This window comes from Phallusia mammillata, chromosome 5 (assembly GCF_965637545.1).
Source record: "Phallusia mammillata chromosome 5, kaPhaMamm4.hap1.1, whole genome shotgun sequence".
In the NCBI taxonomy this organism is placed as follows: domain Eukaryota; kingdom Metazoa; phylum Chordata; class Ascidiacea; order Phlebobranchia; family Ascidiidae; genus Phallusia; species Phallusia mammillata.
The window spans coordinates 18,513,211-18,528,602 of NC_137256.1; the positions used below are offsets into that span (position 1 = coordinate 18,513,211).

At 33.3% G+C, this 15,392-nt stretch overlaps 1 protein-coding gene across 1 annotated transcript; it reads left to right on the plus strand.

The window, feature by feature from the left end:
* The first annotated feature begins 73 nt into the window (after positions 1-73).
* LOC145229459 (uncharacterized) lies at positions 74-14,866 on the plus strand. The gene is made up of 22 exons (XM_080094800.1): positions 74-249; positions 699-883; positions 1,221-1,340; positions 1,832-2,002; positions 2,503-2,559; positions 2,835-3,033; positions 3,437-3,618; positions 4,362-4,433; positions 5,503-5,697; positions 6,270-6,356; positions 6,793-6,987; positions 7,063-7,131; positions 8,518-8,715; positions 9,186-9,254; positions 10,192-10,404; positions 10,500-10,556; positions 11,044-11,220; positions 11,473-11,547; positions 12,105-12,275; positions 12,520-12,579; positions 12,721-12,893; positions 13,483-14,866. Exons 1-22 carry the CDS (start codon positions 207-209, stop codon positions 14,159-14,161), a joined length of 3,447 nt encoding a protein of 1,148 aa, XP_079950926.1. The 5' UTR covers positions 74-206; the 3' UTR covers positions 14,162-14,866.
* The last annotated feature ends 526 nt before the right edge of the window (positions 14,867-15,392 follow it).

The following is a 15,392-nucleotide window of genomic DNA, read 5'->3' on the forward strand; positions in this document are numbered from 1 at the left end:
AAAATGTAACATTATAAAAATTAAAATGACCTGCTGCATGTAATTTCAACTCAACCATTCGGTAAGTTTTGAGTGGGTGGTTTCCCGAAAATTAGTTGTGGAGTTCGTTCGAATTCGAGTTCCACAAAGCGGTCGAAGTTTTTTATCTTATTTGTGCAAGAGACTATTTATTCTCTTTTTGCTAGATCCACTCGAACACTTTAAAAATGGCATCGACGGACTCAGAACCCGAACCCGAAGACGAAGAATGTAAGTTTGTTTGTTTTTATGCAAGATATTGAAGACCTTAAACGAACAGAATTAACAGACACGTGAACTTTAAACATCTGAAAATTTAATGAAAATACACCAATAACTTTGCAGTTGCTAAATTAATTATTGACCCACAGCAAACCAAGGAAAAAAGTCCTTTTGAAATAAAATGCTATAGCATGAGTATACTCAGCAAGTATTAATATTTTGACTGTTTTATAAAAAAGGTAAAAAGCATAAATCCATTATTTAAATTACAAAAATATATATATTGCCTTAAATAAACAGGCATCGTCAGTTTCTTATTCAAACAGAATCAATTTCTATTTTTTGATTTTTTTAAGTAACAAAAGTGTTTTTGCTACTTAGTATACTAAGTATACTTAGCAAGGCAACAATGAACATTTAGTGATTATTCTATTTAACCTGTGAAACTGTTTTTGTAGATACTCAACTGTTTCAAGACGTTTTGGATGAACGTTCCTGTATACTTGACATAGACATTGTTATTAGCACATTTAAAGTGGAAGATGCTACTGCTGCCTGTACAATTTGTGGCCCAAAAGGCAGTGGAAAAACTGTTCTATTTGATCTTTTCATGGACTACTTTGTGGAATTGTTTTATAATGGGGTAATTATGAGTCAACTTTTTTGGACACAGATTTTTTTCCATCTTTTTGTCTTTTTCTGTCTAACATGGGTTTTAGGTCTGAGCTACAACTGCTATTGTGCTGAAATTTTAAACAGCTGTAAATATAAGTAATGTCTATTGTTACAAACTTCACTCAGCCCAGTGGTTACCTTTACAGCCCCAAATTAGCATGAATATGCTAAACTTTTTGTGTTCTATTTGGGTGCTATAATTCGACAAGACGCAATGGGACGATTGGAAGGATAGGTGTATGATCAGGAATGATATTAGTGCTATTATAGCTTACTTAGTTGGTAATCTTTTTTACTTTTTTTAGACATATGATGTGACTCAAAGTTTTAAGACACATCTTGAAAACGATTACGAAATTTCTGAGAGACCACCCACCATGGGAATTCATAATTCCAAAAGAAAATTTCAATTTCGGGGAGATAAGGTGAATTACAAATGCTTTGCAAAATTTTGCTTCTTTAATAATCTTTACATTTTTTAACCTCAGTTAGATTGTCAGTAGATTAGTCTATATTGGCAAAGAAACAAATATTTGAGTATTACTTGAGGAGTCAGCAGCCAAATAAAAATCTACCCCGAACAATATGCTGTTGTTTTTTGCATTTATAAAGTTATTTTTCTTTTCCTTAGTACAGGAATTCAATTGCCTAATTTTTGCCAATCCTTCAATGTTTTTAAAAATCCGCCCTACTAGACTGTGATCAGGAGCGGTCTGTAAAAAAGTTTTTGCTTGGTTATGAACTTATAGGTCAAGAAGTTACAATTTAGCTGTTTTTAAATGAGTTTTAATTAGTAACTTTTAAAAATACTTTACAAAAGATTCATTTGTCTGTTCTTGCCTAAACGTTTATTTCTCAATATTTACATTGTGCAATTTTGATGCATTTTATGACAAATGTTGCTTGTTTTCAAAAGACTCATTCATCACAACAAGTCAATCTCTTTTTAATGGACACCGAGGGCATTCCGTTAGAACCAGTGAGCCCAAGACCAATGTTTGTTCTAGAATTAAGCACAGCAATCAGCCATATTCTGATCTACAATGTCAAAGAAAGATTGCAAGACAGTGACATTTTGAACTTACAGGCATGAAAAACATTTTTATTTAAATTTTTTAGGTTAAATATCCACAAATATGTTTTTTTATTGCATTCAACCCAATGTCAAATTTACCATTATTCTAGCACATTGGTTCTTGACCTTTTTGGTGTAGTTTCTCACTGAATTCAATCACAAAGTTCAAATTTCACCCTCTGTTATTTTTTGATGATGTTTTGTGCTGTACATTAACACTAATGTTTGTTGGATTAAACATTCTTAAGTTTGTGACTCAACGATCAAATTTACCACCTTGGATATTCAAGTTAAAACTTTTTAAAACTAAAAACTACAATTTAGCTCCCTTTTATTTATACAATTTTCCTATGCGTGTACATTATTTCCCACAAGTTAAAAACCACTATTCTAGCAATTGTAAAAATTATTTTTAAAAAATGGATATTTTATCCCATATTTAAAATTATGTTTAATACAAACCTCAATAATTTGTACATATGTTAACAATAACAACTACAATCCCTTTACAGATCTTCATTGACTTTGGACACAAACTAAAGGAGTTAAAAATACCAACCACATTAAAGGTAGGCCAGGAAGTGAACTACAGTAAACTTCAGTTAATGTGGACTCATTTGGACCCCCCCAAAAAATGTCAGGATTAGGCCAAGATCAGTATTAACCGATGTCAGTTTGTTAACCACATTAAAAATCATTCCCAACTCAAGATTTGTCCAAATTATGCAAAGCTCTGGATTAACCAAATCCGGTTTAACATTAATAATCATAGGGGTGTATGTGCTAAAGTTGAAACTTGAGGAGATTTTTGTTTAAGCGATACCTTTTAACCATTTCTTTTCAGAAACTAGTGTTTGTGATTCGAGATACGTATGCTTCTGAATATGGGCTTGCTGGTGGTAAAAGATATCTAACAAATTTTTGGAAAAAGTTTCGCCCCAATCCTAAACAGTACAAGGAAGGCTTGGAGGCAGCTTTTGAGGAGGTTCACTGTTTTCTAATGCCCACTATTTCCACAAATGAACCACTGATGGGGTCTAAAGGTTAGGAACACTGTTAATACTTCAAATAAACAGTATATATATTTTAAATATGCACCACTTTGATTAGTTTTTCCTACAAACATTATATATGATAACATTTTTTCATTTAATGATAGGGTACGACGTAATAAATCAAAACTAAAATGCTTAAGGAATTATTCCAAACTTCTTTTAAACATAATATATATCCTACCAACCAATACAAATTATGTGTTTTAAATGGGTAATTACTGTGTTTTAAATGTATATGTAACGTTTTTAATTTTACCACTTGGTTGTTAATCCAATCAGATATGTATTTCAAACAATGCTTTAATTGGGTCATTTATTTATCCCTATTAAGTGAGATGATGTCTTGATTGGAAAATTATTTTACGTTTCTGAATTAAAGTCATTTTTTCAGGTCTCAATCGAAATTTTGTTGATGAGTTTTGCGACCTTAGCCAGTTCGTTTTCAAAGACATTTTAAAATTAAATCCATTATATCACAAATGGCTTGATGCTTATGAGTTCTGCAAAAGATACATGGAATGGGTTCAAGTACTGCTGTGTGATCGTGCTGAAATTGAAAACCTTCTTATACTAGTATGCATTTTTTCACATTTTAACTCCGTCTGATTATTATATTGAGCAAAGTGTCCACGCACAATGCTCATAATAAATCTGCCAATAAAATGCTTGCTAACACTTGATAGTTTATGCCTGGCAGCAATAGCTTATGAAATTGCTAGCTAGTTGAATAATTTGTTATTTTATTTATGTTTAAAAAGACTTAAGATCAACTTAATAGAGCCTTTTTGGTTATTTCAATGCTTAAATTTTTGCTCATTGATACAATTGTAATTAGAACCCACAAACTTGTAAACACAGGCAACTGAGCTGTCTATTAACAAAACTGTTTGGTTAGTAAAATATGGCAACTTATTGTTTACTGATCATTGACATCTTAGTTGTATACATTACAACTCTTTTTGAAGCAGACCTAATATACCTAATAAGTTTACCAGAAACAAAATAAGAGCTTAACAGAAGTTAGGTTAAATAACAGTTTAAAAGTTAAGTTTATGTTTTGAAAACTTAAGTGAGTACTGAGTTGGCTTTAAAAGTTGTTTAAACATAATCACCTGTATAAATATATCATCATATTAGTGACAAATAATAGTGTAATTTATATTTAATAGCTCAAAGTCACATTTTTTGTTGGTATTCTATTTTATTCAACAATAGTTAAAGAAGAAAGTTTTTTTTCAAATTGCAATAAAGAATTTTTTTGACAATGAAAAATTGCCAAGTGAAAATTAAGATTGTAAATGAAGTTTTTTTTTCAGAATTCTAATCTTGATGAATATTTTCATATACTGGGGAACGCGGTCTGTGTGTATAGTAATACCATGGATGTAGTAAGTATTCTTTGTTATTTGTGTTTGTAGTGTGAGGTTGAGAAAACAACCAACAACAGCGGAATAGTTTTTTAGGCCCTAGGGGAAGAACATTTCATGTTTCAACATCAATATCGAAAGTTGACTTTTAGACATAAACTGAAAAAAATTGACCACCAATAAATTGTTATTAGAGATGCATTGAATTGGCTTTTTTCAGCTCGGCCAAAACTGAATATTTAGCAGTTTTATGGAATAAATTTGGCCAAAGCAACCGAATTATTTATGGCCTCACAAAAAGTTGGATGTTATGTGTTTCACAGGAAATCATTATTTTTCTATCAATAGCGTAACACAACACCATAAATGTTTTATTACAATTTTACCTCAGTGTCATTTATGGTTGCCAGTCTGCCAATAAATTACTGACTTTTTGTCTGAAGTGGAAAAACTATAATGTTTTTTAATATCATAATAGTTGACGAGATTTTAGCTATGACCTAGTTTCAAATATTGGGTAAAACCTTATTATGCAGAAAGACACATTTCACTTTTAACATTTGTGTTCATGAAAGATTCAGTTTCGGCTGAATTGCAACAAATTGTTTGACCGAAACCAAATTTTTGTAAAAATAGCTAAAAAAGCCATAAAAATTGGCAATCGAATATTCGGTACATCACCAAATGCTCCATTACACGGACAGACTCCTGTCATGGGTTCGAATCCCACCGCAGGCTAAATTGTTTAACCTCTGCCTTACCATATGGGATGAATATATTCATCTTAGCTGATATGGTAAAACTGGCAATACCCCATGCAGCATACAAGGCAAGCAACGGTGCTTGTGATTTGACTTTCGGCAGTTTGTCCTCCGAGCCTGTGCAGCTCAGTTAGTAGAGCACAAGTCCCGGAAAGACTCCTGTTGTGGGTTCAAATCCCACCGAAGGCAAGATTTGTCTAGCCTGTGCCTTGTCATATAGGAATGCTTGGGAGACCAGCTGATTCGTTATAACTCATTTATTAGGCCTGTCGAACTATGATTTAACGAACTATGATTTATCGATAAGGTTTCATCTGCACATGTTTTAGCTTTTGATCAACTCATGTCCTGAAGAGGAATATGAACCAATCCACGCTAAGGCGATGGAGCTTGTTGAAGATGAGCTTGAGAAGATTCCAGAAGAAGTAAAGAAGACATCGCGATGGGAATATAGAATAAAGGACTATGAACGAAGACTGAAAATCAAAGACGAAGAACACAAACTAATGCACACAGCACGACAGGTGGGTGGTTTTGTACAACTCTGTGTTTCACAAAAAATTCCATGCAGTTGCCATTTTTGGTTTCCAAAAGATTTTAAATCCCTTTTTTCCATGTGCTTTTGCAAGTTTTTGCCAAACTTAATACTAATATTAATCTGTGAGTAAAATAAAATAAAGAAGTAGAAGTCAAGTTTACTCACTATGACCCTAACTCACTTTCTTGTCAGCTCCCATCACAGTTTGTAATACTGTGTAGCTGCAGCACAGTCAGCCATCCATAAGGTCAATGTTGTGCAGCTATTTCTGTCTTGGTGATTGTTTTAGTGCAATTGTGTCGCTATGTTTTCTTTCACCAAGCGAAATAAACTCAACCCCACTTAGCTTATTACAAACTAAACACAAAATATGCAATTGTTAAACAAAAAACTTGTTTTTGTAATTCATGCTTTGTGTACACATGCAAACTTTTTCTGTATGTGCTAAATTGAAAAACACATTTCTATTGTATTTTTAACAGTCCTCAATTGACTCAAACAGACTGTTATGTAACATTCAAAAATTACATGTTCACTGGTGAAGTTTTCTATCTACAGATTCTATTTACGAAAAACAATGATAATGGAGTAAAGCATAAGAGTCATTTTGAGGCAACTGTATACATATACGAGGAAGAATTGCAGGTAGGTTTTTGTGTGTAATGATATTATGTGTGTATAACAGTGTAGCTCCCCAAACAAGGAAATAGGGATTGATTGATCATCAGCACTGATATTCGACACATTATCTGCCTTTTTGTCATAGCCCGGCCGATAAGCGGCATGTTTGTAACTCTGTTATTTTTGCTTGGCACAACTGTGTATCGCCTTCAGCATTGCCCAGTCACTGATCAAAATAAAAACAGTGTGTATCTCTACAAGAAACACAACGTTTTATTAAATATGCATTAGTTTACATGTCAGTAAGTCATGTGAAAATAATAAGCAAAAAAATATGTTTGCTGTTTCATTCAGTTTTAGTACTTGTCACTTGGCCAAACACAACACCTGCTGTTTTATCTCATCTCTTTTGGTCCCAGTAGCATTTCAAAAAATAACATTAACTCATGACGATTTTCAGAATGTGCATTGGCCAGATGAAGAAGTGTTTTGGATGGTTGAAAGAAAGGCGAGAGACAGTGCAGTTGGGCATTTCATGAATTCCTTTTCCACCAAAGAAAAGGATGATCCATCGTTTAAAGTAAAGTTGGTGAAACTACACGATAGACTGAGAAAGGCTCATCGGCGGCGATATGAAAAACTAGTTAGTTTTTCAGTAAGTCAGCATGCTCTTTTTATTTAACAAACATTTGGGTTTGGAACAAAAAAAACATTTGTTTGTGTTTTTCAGCACACTGTTAATTATCGGTTCAACATGTTTGTGAAGATTTGTGTCGACAAATATCAGGAAATAATGGATGTAAGTATCTATTTTCTTAAACTACAATACTGTTAATCTTTTCTTATTACCGAAATCTCCTTTCAAGTAAAGCAACTGCGACGATTCAGGGTCATTAAAATCAGATCAACAAAATTCACTGTGAAAACCACTAATTTGGTTCCTGTATTTTATTTGTTTTACGGAAAAAAAAAAATTGGTTATATCCCGCTTTTTATATTTTTTCTTTTGTTTTCATTCATTAATGATGCTTATAAAAGCGGAATACATTTGTTTTCAGAAAAAAAATAATGTTCAGCGACCGATTTAGTGGATTCACGCTGAATTACTTGAACAAATTACTGTTTTCAGAAAACTTTATTTGTGTATATGGTGCTTTCTGATTATCAGTAGCTTGTTTATCAAGTAGATCATAGTATGCCAGGCCTATTGAAAGCATTATCGCAATCAGCCGTCACCAAACATTCCCACATATGGCAAAGTATAGACTACCAAAACTAGCCTGCCGTGGGATTTGAACCAATGACAGGAACCTTTTAAGGGCGTGCACACTCTCCTAAGCTACACAGGCCCTTTGAAGGTCAAATCATGTCATTTGACCAGCATTTTATTGTCCAAGAGCCTTATGAATTGTTTATCGAGGTGATAATGTAGTAAAAAATGTACTGCAAAACTTTTTGATGTATGCTACTTTATCTTCAATTCATTGGCTGAAATAATTCTATGTCTTACAATTTTAAGATAGCTTTCTATGTAACTATTAAATAAATAAATGAAAATCAAATCATTTTATTTTAAACTATTAGAGCAGTATTCCCAAACATTTTTGTCGTGACCCAAATACATTAAAAAAAATTCATTTGAAGTTTCTCGTGTCCCCTGGATATGCATTATTATAGCCAGGGTTGCCATACCATCCTTATTTCTAAGATTTGTCCTTATTTTGAAAGGCTATGTCGTAGAAAAGTTCATTGTCCTTATTTCTAAGAAATGTCCTTATTTTTTTTTACTGTAGTCCTTATTTTGTCTTATTTTCAACAATTACTATAGTCAAGTCCCTGCTACAAGTACAGAAGTGAACCTAGACCCGGCCTGTTGTGAGATGCACGAAGTATTTTCTACAAACAACGAGTTGCTGGAACAGATTGTGTCTGGCCAAAATATTGCAAATAATATGTCATGGCTCATATAAATGAAAAAATTTGTTCAAAAACGTTTGTTTCATTTTGCATAAAAATTTAATTTTTCGGTTGTCCTTATTTTTGGTTTCAAAAGTCGATGGCAGCCCTTACAGGCCAATAAAGCACTTACTTACACTCAGATGGTGCTACTGTTAAATTGTAAAATTATGTGGAATAATAAAGAGTCTCCTCTACTAGCAATGCTCAGTTTTTCCATTTTTTATAGGTTCGCTGCAATAGGTGGTTCACTGAGGAAAAATTAAAAAAACTTCACACTGAAACAGTTGTGTCAGTTTTTCAAACTTTCCAGTCTTCAACTGAAAGCATGAATAAATATCCAGTGTATAACGCTTACTTCGCTGAACTGAAGGAAAAACTTAACCTCCTGAAACAATGCTATGATATTAGAAATCAAAAGTTTGAGGTGAGGTGTTTATTCATTCAATTGTTGATTTATTCGTTTTAAGCAATTAACGAGTACAGGGAATATCATATAGTCTTTGCTCAACAAATAATAGGCTTGGATTCACAACCCTTTATACATTAAATGGAATATGTCATTATTCATATTTGTCTACACTGTTTTATTTTCTTATTTACTGCTACATATTGCCACCAGTATTTTAATTTTTGAAGTTGAAAACTATGTTTTTTTAATTCTTGTGTTTAATATATCTTCCCCATTTTTTTGTTTTTAACTTAAAAATGATTTGGATCCATCAAAGAATTTTATCAGAGACTTATTTTTAAAGTGTTTAAAAAGCGATTACAGAAGTCAACAAAATTTAATTACAAAATAATAAACTTTGTTTGTTTGTAACTATTTGTTAATTTGTAATTTTTTGTAAAGTAAAAAAATTCTAATGCTTACCCATATTTATTTGTGATGACTAGGAAGAATATCGAGCCAAGTTGGAAGAGAGACTGAAAGAGATTGTCGAGAAATACAACAAACATATTATGGTAAATATTTGACAGTTTAAAATGACATGTTTTCAGTATAGCGGGATAGTTGGCAAATCTATGCAATATTTCGTATAAGTATACACTGTACAGAGCATTATCTTTACTTAAAATTTTGATTGGTTTAAAAAAGTTCATGTTGCAATGCCAGAATTCTGTTGTTGAAAGTCAAAACCTGGTTTGTTTTTGATCTCTTGGAGTTGGTTAAAATTTTCCAGTTTCAACTCAACAACTCTCTTAAATTCAAGTGTAAAATTGCTCTGACTCTGGGCAAAAGCTAAGCCATTATGTTGCCCGTGTGCGATTATTTGGTATTTTCCGTTTCAACCTTTCATGGACTGTGGTCCCCTAAATGTATGTTTTGGGCCTTGTGCCCCCTTTAAATAACAATGTAAGATCTGTACCCCCCTGCAAAAAATGTAAATGGCAAATTCGTGTTGAAATTCAGTATTAATATTGGCTTTAAACAAGTCAAATAGAGGAAACAACAAACTTTAATGCTGACAAACCTCAATATGGATAAAGAATGTTAGGGAATAAAGATATTTGCACACACTCAATTCTGCGCATTATAAAATAAAATGTCTCACTGAGTTTTAGTAGGTGTTTCTGGTGCCCTTGGGGGCTGATGGCCTGGGTTGAGAACCACTGGGCTAGGGCAACTGCCATGTGTTCGAAAAATTGTGAGTTCTGCTCCTGTCTCTATCATTTTGTTTCCTTTAGCAAGAAACTTATTCAGCATTGCTCTAACCCAGTAAAAGCTGGGCTAAAACAAGTTGAAGCCCATTTACTAAAAACATGCAATAAAAAAAAAGATTTAACAAACTTGCAATATAGACCAGCAGCTTGACAGTGGGCTTTTAGTGATCATAACACATTCAGACATTGCCCGCCAACTGAGACAAAGTGAGACAAACAAACATCTTTTGATTTTTAGGACCGGTCTGAAGAGCTGACCAGTCGTGAAAAGTTTTGTACTGAAGAAACGGTTGCTGCCCAAAAGATGCGCAAGGAATTGGAAGAAGATGAAGTGTTTGGAGTTGAACGGAACGGGATGTTTAAAACCTACTGCGCAAAACTGATGAATGAATACTTACCCAAAGAAAAGAAAAAACTGTGGAAGAAAATAGAACAGCAAAACACAGAAAAGGTTTCAAAAACTGTTAAAGTGTGTTTTGTGGCCATAGTATTAATGTATTGTACTGATGTCATTACTGTGTATGACCTATTGGTTATTACATGCAGAGAGAAGTTAAAGTATTGTTACTGGAATGCATTCATTGCTACAAAACAGCCATTAAGGTAAGAACAATAAGTTTTTTTTACAGTTTGCTATATTATTTATACACATTTATTTTCAAACTAAAAAACAAGTTTTATTAATTTGAAATGAAAACCAAAAACAGACTTGATATCTACAACATCATAAACATACTATTTTTAAATAAAATTGCATGTTTTATTGTCTGATCATCAAACTTTTTCGGTCTGTGTAATTTGCAAGTTTCTTCACAGGAACAATTTTAAAGAAAGGTTAAACAGAAAACCTAAAGCATACCTAAATAAACTTGTTGTTATGTCATACAATTGTGATTTCACGACACTCTTGGTGATTTCACGATAACAAAAGGTTCTGAACCAATTTACACCTTTTCATATTAGCGATAATAAAACTACAGTTTAAAATATAAAATTTCAACTTCGTAAATATTAAACAACTATTAGCTGCGATAAATTTCACTAACTTGTCAAGTTTTACAAAATGATAATATTGTGTTTTTTGGTGAAGGACGATTTAACTGGAAATGAACAATTTAAAACTCTTCATCAAAAAGGCTCACAAAGAGCAATAGAATTTCTAAAACAATCAGAGGATTGGAAAAATGAAAACGATCAAGAAATGTTAGAAAGTAGACTGGAGGATAAAATTAAAGAAGAATCACGCTATCTTGAAACATTTTTTAAGGTGCCTATAATTTTTTATTTAAATTTTCAAATTTTTATTTTGTACTGTTTTTTATCAAAATATTTTGTTTGATATTTAAAGTTAGTACTTTTCTTATAAAAAAATAAAATTTGTGCAACCTTGTAAGATGAAATAATGTTTTAATATGAAAACCATGGAAAAATTATTAAAAAAATCTAGGTTTGTATAAAGTAGCTGTACTTAATTCTATGAATAGGTTTTCCAGTTTAACATATAGTACTTAAATTGCAGAACAAGATGGAAATTAGACTTCTGAAAGGGATGAGGCAGATTTCATCCAAATATGATGAGTTGATGGACAATGGGGTATGTATGTATTTTCTCAACATATAAAACAACATTTGATTCTTAATTGTTTTGTATCACTCAAAAGTAGATTTACATTCTGTTTCAAAACATTTGCAGAAATCAAATGTTATTGATATTAGGTAAACACAAGGCCATAAGCACAAAAATTGAATATATCTGAAATAATGGTATATTATTTCTTAACACAAATTTTGGGTGAAACACTTTCACATATAAGGAATCTTTCACAGACAATATAATGCAAAAGATTTTTGCTTTGAATAAATTGAATATTTAAAATGTTTAACAAAAAAAACAAGGTACAAGTACTGAAACCGATGATCCTGTTGTTTAATGGCAAATATATATTTGTGTTATTTTTCAGAACTTGTTAATGCTTTGTATCTGTTTGTGCTATAACGATGTTTCAAATATTTTTTTTTTTGATAACTATTATTAATTCCATAGGCTATATATTTTAGCAGTGCTTTTAATAAGTTGAAACTCTTTGACAGAAATCTGTATGTTTTTGACTGTGTTTTTAAGCAGTTGCCGCAACAGTTTTTCCCATCTAGATTTCCAATGTCGAAACAATAGACGACTTTGATGCCTTGCACGATTCTTCTTCTACATCAGCGATGCTGAAATCAAGTGTCAGCAAAAAAGTTATCAAGGAAAACCCAGAAATAAAAAGAAATCTAAAATTAGCTAGGGAAAGATTCCTGAAGATTTTTGAAATGAGAACTGTAAGTGTGATTATTTTTTTATTTATACAATTTTGTTTTCTTTTTTACTACTAAAACATGCTACTGATTGTCAAAGATAAAAATAATGGCAAACTTTTGATATAGGAAACATTTGTCATCAAATGCCAGGGAGAGAACTGGATAGCAAATTTATATCTGCTGTAACTTCAACAAATGATAATTACATGTATAGCAGTTGCAAATACATACGCCACATTCTATAGTTACATATTTTATGTTTTAGTCAATTCAAACAATTTCATCTTTGGAAAACTTTGCAGTTAATCAGAATGACGACTGTGTAGTAAGTGCCTTTATTTTATTTATTTTGCTAAGAGTACGTTATAAACTGTGCTGTAAACATTATATAAAACCGTTTATGTTGCTTGGGCAACCTTTCTGGTTGGACATACGCTAAAGAATTTTGGTTCATTTTTTCATGTAGACCATGATATCATTTTTATGGCCCAACGAGCTTCTATGCAGCAAAGGGAATGTGATAGGAGAGGGCAGAATATCCATAGCAAGGCGTGCTTACCACAAAACACGTGGAGATGTAGTTGTGAAATGCAAACAGATGAATGGAAGCCAAGAGGAACTTCAGTACTGCTTGGAACCGTACGTAAATTTTGATTTAACAGTTAGAACAACAGTTGGTGTATGTTTGGTTGAAATTGTCAAATAATCTTGCTGTTGTGGGTATTTTGTTTGGTTTCAGTGACGTAATTCGATGACGTGATCATACGTGCTACCTACGTTTACCTGTCATAGATATTTTCATGCTTTGTAATATATCAAAGTTCCTTTGGCCAAAACGTTCGGCTGAATAGATTGTATTTTGAATGCAAAAAATTATTGCAAAAGACTATTCAAATTATTCGGTTTTTGTTTAGTGTACCACTAGTACAGCAAACCTTGGTCAATCCGGATCTTCGCATAATTCGGACAAAATGTTTTGGTCTAAACGGGCCTGGATTAACCTAGGTTTACTGTATGTTCCGCAGGTGATTTTTTATGCTTCTTTATAATCTATCTGAAGAAAAAAAGTAATAGGTTTGATCCTATCCAATTCTGTCGTCAACAATTGAAAAACTTTTGGCAATCGTGCGATGAAAAAAGTATTTTCGGAAAATACATGTATTACTGCACCAAATTTTTAAAGTTAGTTATCACCTCCTTTTAACAAAACATTTTTTGGGGATTTCAGAATCACTCGAGGTATAGAACTGCTCAACATCAACGGTCACAACAACCTAGTACGAGTCATTGGCTACACACTGTGGAAGGGCAGCATAGGAGTAGCAACCGAGTTTATGGGTGGTGGAAGCCTGGTGAAGCTTCTCACTGAACAGAAAGGCGACTTCTTCCAAATCCCACACATCGCAGCAACCATAAAACTCCGATTTTGCCTCGACATTGCATCAGCCTTGGTCTTTCTCAGCACCAAGCCTCGTCTGCCAGTCAGCCAACCATGCATCGATGACGTCATGCTTACGCCAGAGCTCCACTGCAAGCTGGCTACGTTTAAGTTTAGCAACTTTGAAACCGACAGTAGTGAAATTAGGGGTGATATTAATGGGGCTGTTCTTGGGGGTATGATGGCAGTCGTGGTGTCACGGAATTTGGACCCCATTTTTGGGAAGAAAAAGCCCCTAAGGGACCCGAGTGCAACTAAACAAGACAAACAGATAATGGGGTTGCTTGACAATGTTGTACAGCAGAGTATGGCTGGGGCCGAACTAAGTAAAATAAGAGATACTCTTATGAGAATGTTGCCAACCAGCAACAGTGGTATGTTACAGGAGATTGCCAATATTTCTCGAGGAATGCAGCCCCCTCGTTCTACAGTGGGTGATCAAAACCTGGTACCAATTTACCGAGCATGATCTATCCGATATGCCAAATAGGGAAGCGATGGACCAAGACTGCAAATGTTCTGTTTGGTCGAACCCTGATCATCTCACGTTAATGCATAGTGCATTGTGACGTCACAAACAATCCCAATTCCACGCTAGTTTTGTAGCTTTTCAGGGTCCCCTTCCCTCAGTTCTGTAGCTCTTTCAAGCGGTGTATTAAGCTGTACAAGCCCCACTACTACGCGCTTTTCCACCTAACACATTAAAAAAGTCACTTTTCTTGGATATCCTTTCAAACACTTTCATATCCCATGTTAGTAAGATATGAAAATGCAAATTGAATGCTCGGATCTGTTCGTGCAACTGCTTGGCCGAGCACCGAGTATCAAAAACAGCGGTACCGAGTACTCGGGTTTTGGCTCCTATTGGTTCATTCCTTGCCATTAGAACTGTTGTTTTTACATCAAAATAAAACGGACATGTTTTTTAGTATGCAAACACTGAAGACGACAATTCAACTGTGTGATTTTAACTATGCTTTGTCCGCTGTTTTTATATTTTTTGTGCTTTTATTTAATTCCAGTTGCTGTTTTTTTATGCCTAGATTATCATGTGTGTGTTTTACATCAAATCTCTTTATTAATTGTTTTTCTCTCTTGTTAACGTTAATTCCAGATTGATAGTTTCTCGCTAATGTGGTGTGTGTGACTTTTTAATACAAATCGCGTAAATTCAGATTAAACCATAAAAGCCGGACATGCTGATGGCACGGATGCAAACGGTCCATTGAAACAGTTTGATAGAAAATATAATATTTTTATAATATTAAAAATGTGATAAAAAAATATAATATTTAGGTTCATAGAAAAATTTAGAAAAGTATGGCAAGTTTAGGTAACAATTAACGAATACGCAATTTAATAACATTTGATTTCAAACACCCCCAGAATTTCAAAAAAAATGCACACTTGATCACACGTTCCTATGTCACAATGCAATATTCTAATGTACTGTTGTATGATTACAGACACATGTAGCCTACCCAGTATAGCGCATTGCCGTTTGGGTACAGGGGCGAACTTGTATCTTAGTAATGTTAGACATGTTAGCCTTATACCAGTGGTGGCCAAACAGCGGGCCGCATCCGGCCCGCCAAACACCTTGCCTGGTTTTTTTCCTGTTTAAAATTTAAAGGCTTGTTCAAAATTGTGGACAGTTGCATTTATCTCATTGATATATAAACCTTTTATTAAATACAAAT